Source organism: Streptopelia decaocto (assembly GCF_964273445.1).
Source record: "Streptopelia decaocto genome assembly, chromosome: 3".
NCBI lineage: Eukaryota > Metazoa > Chordata > Aves > Columbiformes > Columbidae > Streptopelia > Streptopelia decaocto.
The window spans coordinates 16,541,766-16,551,694 of NC_138656.1; the positions used below are offsets into that span (position 1 = coordinate 16,541,766).

At 41.1% G+C, this 9,929-nt stretch overlaps 1 protein-coding gene across 2 annotated transcripts in view; it reads left to right on the forward strand.

Moving 5' to 3' along the window:
- Window positions 1–9,929, forward strand: part of FBXO11 (F-box protein 11) — a 79,278-nt gene that overhangs the window by 68,008 nt on the left and 1,341 nt on the right. For both annotated transcript variants that reach the window (XM_082049338.1, XM_082049339.1), the window contains exons 12-22: window positions 2,869–3,086; window positions 3,407–3,492; window positions 3,574–3,668; window positions 4,711–4,833; window positions 4,924–5,009; window positions 5,344–5,420; window positions 5,534–5,677; window positions 6,582–6,692; window positions 7,821–7,928; window positions 9,240–9,348; window positions 9,759–9,857. In XM_082049338.1, the coding sequence (XP_081905464.1) occupies window positions 2,869–3,086; window positions 3,407–3,492; window positions 3,574–3,668; window positions 4,711–4,833; window positions 4,924–5,009; window positions 5,344–5,420; window positions 5,534–5,677; window positions 6,582–6,692; window positions 7,821–7,928; window positions 9,240–9,348; window positions 9,759–9,857 (1,256 nt within the window). The remainder of the gene's footprint in view (window positions 1–2,868; window positions 3,087–3,406; window positions 3,493–3,573; window positions 3,669–4,710; window positions 4,834–4,923; window positions 5,010–5,343; window positions 5,421–5,533; window positions 5,678–6,581; window positions 6,693–7,820; window positions 7,929–9,239; window positions 9,349–9,758; window positions 9,858–9,929) is intronic.

The following is a 9,929-nucleotide window of genomic DNA, read 5'->3' on the forward strand; positions in this document are numbered from 1 at the left end:
ATAAAGAGAATCTGCTACCAGATTAACTGGGCAGTTATGCCATTTTTGTAATGCTGCTAAGCATATTGAGGGCAGTTTCTTTTAAGATGTCCTGTCTGTCCGCAAGTAAAACATGCTAGGCCACAAGAAGAAGGGCTTTGGCCTTTCATTGCAGGCTTAAGTGCTGCAGCCAAGGCTGCAGTGTGGGCTTGAGCATGTATTTTTGCCTTTTCTACCTCCTGTTGCATAATTGGTACCCGTGTGCAAGCTTCCACCATCTCTGCTAGAGAAGCAGTTTTTCCCAAACTGGCTAATATCTGTTGGCATTGGGTGTTTGCATTCATCATGCCCAAATCTTTCCCCACAGCAGCTTTTGCCTCTGGAGTCAGGCTAGGAGAGGCATCTATAGCTTCTTTTAAATGGTCCACAAACTTCATATATGGTTCCCCGGGATCCTGCTTTATTGTAGAATAGGGTGGCACAGCGTTACCTATATTTGGCAACTCTTTCACTGCTGCCAGAGCAAGCCCTTGTGTTTGCTGCAACATCCTTGGATGAAGTGCTGCCTGAGTGGCACCATCCGCATGTTGCCCATGACCCAGTAATTGGTCCATGCTGGCTAATCGCAATGGATCATCAGCTGGTAAATGAACATTTTCTAATACTGCCAATTCTACCTTCCCCTGCCACTTGTCCAAGAACAGCAACTATCCTGTTGGAGGAAGCAGTAACTCCATCAATGCCTTAATATCTGTTGGAGTTAGTACTTGCCCCTTGAAAAATGAATTAATTAGCTGCATCACGTGCTTATTATCCATACCATATTGTATAACTGCACTTTGCAATTGCTTAACCATTTTCCAATCAAAAGGCGACCACTGCCTTTGTCCTCTATTATCTATGTGCACTGGCATTGCTGTAATACTACCAGGTAACATGATCCCTTCAATGGTTGCATCTCTGATTACCCCTTGCCAACGCTGCCCTGCATTATAAGAATGATCTTGAGGAATATCTCTACCCTGATGCACAGGGGCAGCACCCAAATTATCATTACTATCACTACTATACAATTCCCTTGTGTTTCCCTGTGGATCAGTAAGTTGAGGCATATTTGCAAACCGATCTAACCCAGTCTCCAGCCCTTTTCCATATCGTGATCTCAAATATTCATCTGCCTCTCTTACAGACCACATCCCATCTTCAACACATTGTCTAGCCCATTTTTGTATTCGCTCCCTTTTAATACGGAGCTCCTCGGGAGTGAGGTCTAATTCCGCCCCCTCCCTTTCCTGTTTTCCTCGTTTTTCGCATTCCCTGCCAATTGCCTCCAGCCCATCCTTAATCGCATCTGATGCCTTTTTATATGCTATTAACTGAGAAGTTTTACTGTTACCGCCATCTAGTCGCTTCATAGCGTTTAGAACTTCTTGCATCTGGCTCTCCCGCTGTCTCAGTAAGTCCTTGGGGCTCTGCACTTGGCTCTCCTCCTGGAGTCAGGGCGATTCTGCGGTGCTGCATTCTCGTGCTCCATCGGCTCACAGTATCACAATATCACAGTATGTTTGGCATGGGAAGGGACCTCAAAAGATCATCCAGTCCAATCCCCCTGCTGGAGCAGGAACGCCTAGGTGAGGTCACACAGGAACGTGTCCAAGTGGGTTTTGAATGAATCCAGAGAAGGAGACTCCACAACCTCCCTGGGCAGCCTGTTCCAGTGCTCTGGCACCCTCACTGAGAAGAAGTTTCTTCTCAAATTTAAGTGGAACCTCTTGTGTTCCAGCTTGATCCCATTACCCCTTGTCCTATCATTGTTTGCCACCGAGAAGAGTCCTGGTCCTCTGGCAGCGGCACTTCAGCTGGATTAATTTGTCCCAGCTCGTTGAAACTTGCTGGTTGCTGCTGTTCGTCGTCGGAGGCAGGCGATGGCTCAAAGGGTGCAGAAGGTATAATTCGCTCTCTGCCCCAGAAATCCAAATCTGATACGGGACATACCAGCGGTATCGATTTTTCAGAGCCCTCGGGGGGGGCGGCTCCGGGGGGACGGCACACACCTCCGGCTCCTCCGAGACTTCCTGCATCACCTGCCTGACCTCCCGCCGGGGTCCGGCGAGGTCGCAAGCCTTGCGGCTCCCCCTTGTAGGGGGGAGCCGTAGTTCGGTCCCTATGTCCTCCCATGTACCGGCAGAAAAAAATTCGTCTGTCGAGCAGACACAGCCCTTCCTCTGGGCGAATCGGAGCAGGCGCTTTAGCGCGTCTTTTTCAAAATACCTTCCTGTTTGTGCAGCCAGCTGCAGAATACTTGTCATTATTATTTTTTCTTCCACGGATGCCATGTTTCCCATGCCACCTGCTTCTCCGTAGCCTCACCAAAATGTTGCTTTTTCCATGCGAGACACAGAACCTGACACACCAATGTGATGTTCATGGAGTTCACTTTATTGTCCCACCGCGCTGGCTTTATAGCAAAGCTGCCCTGTCCATGCGCCTTGCAACAATGTGATTGGTTGTAACTCGTGCTATACAATAATGTGATAGGCTGCGTGTACTGTCCACGCGCTCTGCACGCGTGTGTCCGGCGATTGCTCACTCATTGTTACCTTCTAATGCTGCTCCTTTAGTTTCTGTTGCCTCTGGGTTCACCTCTCGGCCAGGCTGGACAACCCCATCCCCTGGGGCGGGGGGGGCTCTGCCTCTACAACTTGAGGAGGAAAAAAAAATTATGTAGCATCAGTAGCTGTTTTAATTAGCTATGTAAGTTCTATATTGTCAATTTTGGTACTGTTTCCTTTAAAATGAGGTTTCTATTTAGAGGGGAGGGAAGGTAGGGGAATAACTTTGACTTTAAAAAGGACTTTTACAGTAAACCGAATGTTTTTGTGTCTTAAGGGTTATTTTGAAAGCTGCAACATACATAGAAACAGGATAGCAGGTTTTGAAGTGAAAGCATACGCCAATCCTACAGTAGTTCGGTGTGAAATCCATCACGGCCAGACTGGAGGAATCTACGTTCATGAAAAAGGAAGAGGACAATTCATAGAGAACAAAATCTATGCAAACAATTTTGCAGGTGTTTGGATTACCTCAAACAGTGACCCAACCATAAGGTATCATTTTCCTCATTGATATTTTATTACTTAGAAGAAGAGATTTGATGGGGATGGGAGAAGTGCAATTTTATTTCATTTTTTTTTTATAATGAACTGTAAATGCTCCTGTCTGTGTAAAAATGAAGTCGCTGTCTGTGTTCCGTTGAACTGCATTTTTAATTTGCCTGTATACTTGGAAGTATGTATTTCACAGAGCGACGGAACATAAGTTCTTTATTTTAAATCTGAATATGGTACGGTCCTAGACACTACATAAACATACAGGACTGCACAGCGTATTATAATCATTTTGTAACGTGGATACTTCTGTTTCTTAGGGGCAATGCAATTTTTAATGGGAATCAAGGTGGTGTTTATATCTTTGGTGATGGAAGAGGCCTTATTGAAGGAAATGACATTTATGGTAAGCTAATTTGCTTATTGCATCTTGAATTCAGAGTAAAATGAGTATGTAAGTTGAATTAAATAACATTTTTGTTAACAGGCAATGCATTAGCAGGAATACAGATTCGAACAAACAGCTGTCCCATAGTTCGACACAACAAGATTCATGATGGCCAACATGGCGGAATTTATGTGGTGAGTATTACCCACAAACAGGCACACAAACTTATTTTCTTTTCATATAAATGTTGGAAAAGGCCACTCTATGTAAAATGTTTAATTGTACTTACAATGACTGCATTTCTTATGTTATAAGCTAGGTTAATTGTTATAGACTGAAGCTGGTGCTGATATTTAAAAGATTAAGTCTCTTAGGAATGTCACTAAATTATTTCTGTTAAAGAGTAAAAAACGTAAAATGGGATAGAAGATAGAATTTCACCATTTCTTGGAGAAAAGCTTTTTAAAGGTTTATATTTCATAGTAGTTTGTCATTATGTTTAAAAGTTAGGAATTTGTTCAGCTTTTTCGGAGTGTGCTGTGTTTACCACTTACCTCAGAAATTTTTTGTTCTTTGCTTCCAGGATGATTTACAATTGCCATACAGTTGTGTATTGTAAAAGTGAGGAATAAAACGCAGTTTCCAGCATGTGCAAGGGCTCTGCTAATTGAACTGAAAGAGCTGTCAGGTTCCCTTAACCAGCGTTAGATTTTGAGAAATACTTGCATATCTTTCTGCCAAAATTCACCCAAGGTTCAGCTGATGCTGCGAGTGTGCAGCTTCATCAGTTCATTCTGTAAATCTAACGAGAACAGCTTACCCTGATCAAGAACACAGTTGCTTTATTTTTAAGCACAAACACATGGTAGAGAGAGTTAGTGAAGAGGCGTGCTGGGTTTTTGTCAGTCTGGCGGACAGGGTTGGGTGCCGCAGCTCTCACCTGCTTGCCTGGCACTGCGGAGGTGCCTCTGCCACCAGCAGCCAGCAGAGATGTGCAAATACTGCTGCAGAGCCTTGCAATTCAGTGATTTACGTGCAGACTGGCCCTTCATTTCATGGCAAACATTCAAAATCGCGATGTATTGTTATTAAAACGGACAAACAACACCTCTGAAAGTATTTACTCAAATAGAAAAAAACTACTTTGCCACAGTAAAGAAGCTGTGTTGGGGAGGGCTGGATGTACAGTATTGACAGGTAACAGGTTTTCTCAACTCTTAAATTGTCCGTATTTAGCATGAAAAAGGACAAGGTGTGATTGAGGAAAATGAAGTTTACAGCAATACTTTGGCTGGAGTCTGGGTGACAACAGGGAGCACTCCAGTCTTGAGGAGAAACAGAATACACAGTGGGAAACAGGTGAGTTTTGCTCTGTGGTTACAAGGGGGCCATAAAGAAGGAAGTTCTTCTGTGGTTTTGGAACTAATAATTTAATTCTTCACATGTTAGGTCGGAGTTTATTTTTACGACAATGGACATGGTGTGTTAGAAGACAACGACATCTATAATCACATGTACTCGGGGGTTCAGATAAGGTAAAACATATTCTGATTTTATGTCAAAACAGACATAGCTGCTTTTGTGCTCTTTTATGTCTCTCTTAACTGTTCCTGTCATTTTATTTCTAAAAATACCTTTTTTTTGAAATCCAGTATGTCTGAATATCCCCTGCTTCAACTTACAAGGAAGGCTTTACTAATGCAGCCTGGATAGTGACTGGAATCTGTGGTCCTTGGAGTCTGTAAAGCTAAAATCTGTTTGCCTGTTTGGAAATAACTGTATTTTAGTAAGAGGTAGAGGTGTTTTAAATGTTTGGCCTTGGGAGATAGTAAACTTTTAAATTACTTATTTGCTTGCGTTTCTCTCTAGAACTGGAAGCAACCCCAAAATTAGACGCAACAAGATCTGGGGTGGTCAGAATGGTGGTATTCTTGTTTATAATTCTGGTAGGTTTGGTTTTTACACGTTTATCCAGAATTGTTTATGTTCTGCAATATTATCTTTTCCCATTTATTATCCTTTTTGATTTTATTTTTTTCCACCCTTCCTTCAATTTTAGGGCTTGGATTTATAGAAGACAATGAAATTTTTGATAATGCAATGGCTGGTGTATGGATTAAAACAGACAGTAATCCTACACTAAGAAGAAATAAAATCCATGATGGAAGAGATGGAGGCATCTGTATATTTAATGGGGGAAGAGGTAGTTTTTTCCCTTACTGGCATATACCGAATATTCTGGATAAGGGTTTAATTTCAGATTAAGCAGTGTCCTTTTCAAAGTGCTCTTTAGAAACCTAGGTCTTGTCTTTTGAAGTAATAAAGTAGTTATAACAAACATACAGCGATGCTTTTTAGCCTTAATTACATCAGTAATGCTGAACTCCATGGGAGGCAGAGAGGTAATTATAATCTCATCTAAGACTGACTGCTGCTTAGGACAGTCCATTTATCCCATCTGCTTTTGTAAGCTTTGCCTTTGGACTGAAAGACAGTATTGAATTCAAGTCATATAGCCAAAACTGTGCATCTGAACAGTTCAGGTTCTGCCGGTGTCTAAGATTTAGGGGAAAAGAAGACAGGTCTTTAAGGAATCTCTTGTGCACTTGTAAATTTAGAAGGATTCTTCCTCTGGAGTCCCAACTGTTGCATGTCCTGATATCAGCTTCTGATATTTTGTAGATAATCACTTGCGGGAAATGAGCTTTAAGTTAAGCATTTTAAAGTAATCCTGTCTAGCAGTAACAAAAATGCAAGTTAAGCTTTTCTTTGGCAGGCTGCTTGTTTTAGAAGGTGAGAACAGAAAGATGTTAGAAAAATTGAAGAAAAGGTTGGAAAATGGAAAGACTTAGTGTTTCCTCAAAAACAAAACTGGAGGTTTCTGTAATGGTACCTACAATCCCAAATTCTGTTTTCTATACTGAAAAAATACACTTACGTGATTATGCACTGAGAATGACTTTAAACTTCAGTGATATGGGTGGGTGTTTGCTGAATTAAGGGAGTTAGAAGGATGACGATACATGAGATTTTTTAAAAATATTTAATAGAATGGTTACAGGCAAGAAATGTTAACAAGCTGACATGTTGTGTTTGGTCTGTCTTAGGTCTTCTGGAAGAGAATGATATCTTCAGGAATGCTCAAGCCGGTGTTCTTATCAGCACCAACAGCCACCCTGTGCTAAGGAAAAATCGAATATTTGATGGATTTGCTGCAGGTTTGTGTTGCTTAAATCGAATTTTGAAGTGTTAGAGCTTAGAGTAAGCTCTTCACAAAGCTAACTCTGAGTTTCTTTACCCCACAGTATTTAGACATCCTTCAGTGTATTCTAGAAATCATTTAAGAATTCAGAACTGTAGCCAGAATCTTTACAGCAGTCTCTGGAATTACTAACGTGTTGAGAAACAACACATATTCTGCCTTCTCATTTTTCTCTGAAATGCTTCTTAATTATTTTATTTTAGAAGTAATAGATAAAGCTGTCTAGGACATATTTATAGTTGATATACTGGATGGTGGTTTGAATATTTTATCACTGCTTTAAAATCTAGAAAACAGAGCAGATACACTAGAGAGATTTGGATTGCATCTCAAGTTAAACTTTCTCACTCCACAAACTTGAAAAATTAAGATGAGCATTTCTTATTCCAAAAGAGATAAAGAATGCTTAATAGTGATTTTTGTGCAATTTACTGTTTCATGATCGCAGCTCCATCCAACTTGCATTCCATCCCATTTCAACTAAACTTGCATTCTTGAGTTTTCTCCCGTCTTTCTTTCAGAAGAAGCAAGTTTTCTGAGAAGAGCCTCTAAAGGTGTTGTTTCAGTGTGGTGGGGGGGCAGGATAGGTTGCTGTCAAGAGCAGTCCTGGACAAATGACTTGGAAGACACGGGTTACTGATAAAAGCTGAGGTTTAAAGAAATGAATTTTAGGTGCCCATCTTGAGAACTTTTTTAAAAAGATATTTTAAAAAGGGTAAGGTATGTGCACAAGAACTTTCAAGTATACGTAAAGATGACACCTTTAAGCACTCAAAAATCATATCCCCCTTGAAAATACCTGATCATAGTACTGGTTTGTTATCAGATAAACCAGTAGTATATTGCTACTGCCAGAAGCCATGCATGCCAGCTGTGGCTCTTTGAAAGGATTCCACAGAAGTATTTGGACTTCGGTTTTATAGCAAATTACAGTGCAGTTCCTAGGGATGTCATTTTCCTTTTTTCTCCTGAGTTTATGATGGTTTAAAAAATAAACAAACTATAGTTCATGAGAAAGGTACAACTGCACAATCACTAAGGCTTTAACTCTCCCTCTCCCTCCCCTTTTTCTTTCCCAATAAAGGTATTGAAATAACAAATCATGCGACTGCAACATTAGAAGGCAATCAGATTTTCAACAACCGCTTTGGAGGTTTATTTCTAGCATCTGGTGTCAATGTCACGATGAAAGGTGAGCCGGAGCCCTTATTGGTTGTGTTTGTTCACGTTACATTTTTTTCTTATTTGATACTGCTTTTTGGGTTTATCATACCACTTTTTTCCATTTTTGGCTCAGATTTGCTACCACCTTAAGCTGAGTTGTAACTAAGAGTTTCAGCTGAAGGCTAAGCTATTTTAGTTTTTTTTTTTTTTAAGCCAGAAACTTTCAAAGGTAACTTCAGGTTTTCCTATCATATTTCAGCTCTGTAACTAGTAGCTCTTTTGTCTCAGAATTTTTCCTGAACTGGATACTGGTCTTTGGCCCATCTTGAATTCCAATTCTAAGTTAGTATAATGGAAAGTCTTGTCACATATCTGAAAACAAGTGTCCAGTAAAGAAACATGCCTCACTTGGCTTTTGGGATGTAAAAACATGAATATCCACAATCCCACTTTTTCAGAAAATAGGAACAGTTTAGATGCATAAAATGCCCACGTCTAGTACGGGAGTATGCATGAAACAGGATCCTCTTGGAGGAGGTTGGAGTGATGGTTGTGAATGCCAGACAGCTCTGGCAGGTTATCCTAGAAGAAAAAGGTTTGGTTTGCAGAGGTTTCAGATGCACTTGTTTGCCTTTACCTGGATAGTTCTTTACAGCACTGAGAACACAAGCCCTGGCTCTGCGCTTCACAACTCTTGGGTCAGTCTGTGTGATGCTACTGCGTGCAGACAAAACCAGTTTGAGGATACTGTGATACTTTGGGACTCGACAGATGATCCAGTAGCTGAATAGCAGGAGAGGGTTATCAAATTTGCTGTGGCTTGGACACATCTCTTAAATGCTGGAGGGGGTCAGAACTAATTCCCACTTCTGTTGTGGTGGAAGGTGCCTTAAACTCCCCGGGGGGAAGAGACGGGCTTTTCTGCCTCTGAAGGGGTGTGTAAAAGTCCTAATGGTAGGCAAGAGGCTTTCAAACATTTGGGTTTCAAACTTCTCAAAAGAAAATGTAAGCCCAAGAGACAGGCTTGTTTCTCTAACCATCTATTCAAAAACCAGTTCACAAAGAGTATTTAAACATTGATCGGGTATTTTATGCACGTGTGAAGAGGAACAGTCTCTGGTCTGAGTGCACTGCGCTGTCTGGGCATCTGCCTTGTCCTCCGGTACTGAGGATTTCATATGCCTAAATGCCAAAACTAAAATGCAGGCATAGAACTATTCCTAATAGGTTTAGCTCTTAAAAAGTCATGGGGAGGGCTCTCAGCTTTACCACCTCAAGAAATAAAAAGTCACTGATCCAGGTGTGATTAGTTCTTGGCTTTTTTTTCTTCCCCCAACAGATAACAAAATAATGAACAATCAAGATGCCATAGAAAAAGCTGTCAGTAGAGGCCAGTGTTTATACAAGATATCCAGTTACACCAGCTATCCGATGCATGACTTCTACAGGTAACAGGTTATTTTCTGTTGCCTACAGCAGTGCTTTCAAACAAACACAATTTTTCTTTTCAGCAAGACCCCTAAAACAGTTTTCCTATCCTGTCTGTTAACACACAAAGGTGTGCCCTTCCTCAGCTGCAACAGAAGGGGATTAAACAAGTTCCCATTGTCTGGAATTTACGGTGGGTTTGAGGGAAATTTGTTGTTACTATGAACCTGAGGGATTACACAGCAGAGCTGCTTTTTTGAAACAAGCAGCGAAAGTGTGCTGTGAAATCCTAGTTCATGTAAAATTACCAAGTTCTCATGTTTTGCACACATCCTTTCCTTGGTGTTCTTTTTCCCCCACGCCTTCCCCAAGCACTTTACTCACCACATCGGTTTTTGATTTGTGCCTAATTTGATGCATTTTACCTCAGGTGTCACACCTGTAACACCACAGACCGCAATGCCATATGCGTGAACTGCATCAAGAAGTGCCATCAAGGACATGACGTAGAATTCATTAGACATGATAGGTATGTTTCAAACTAGTATCTTGAGTGGTTTTGATAACACAAGTAAAGCAGAGACTAAAGAGCTTTTCTTTC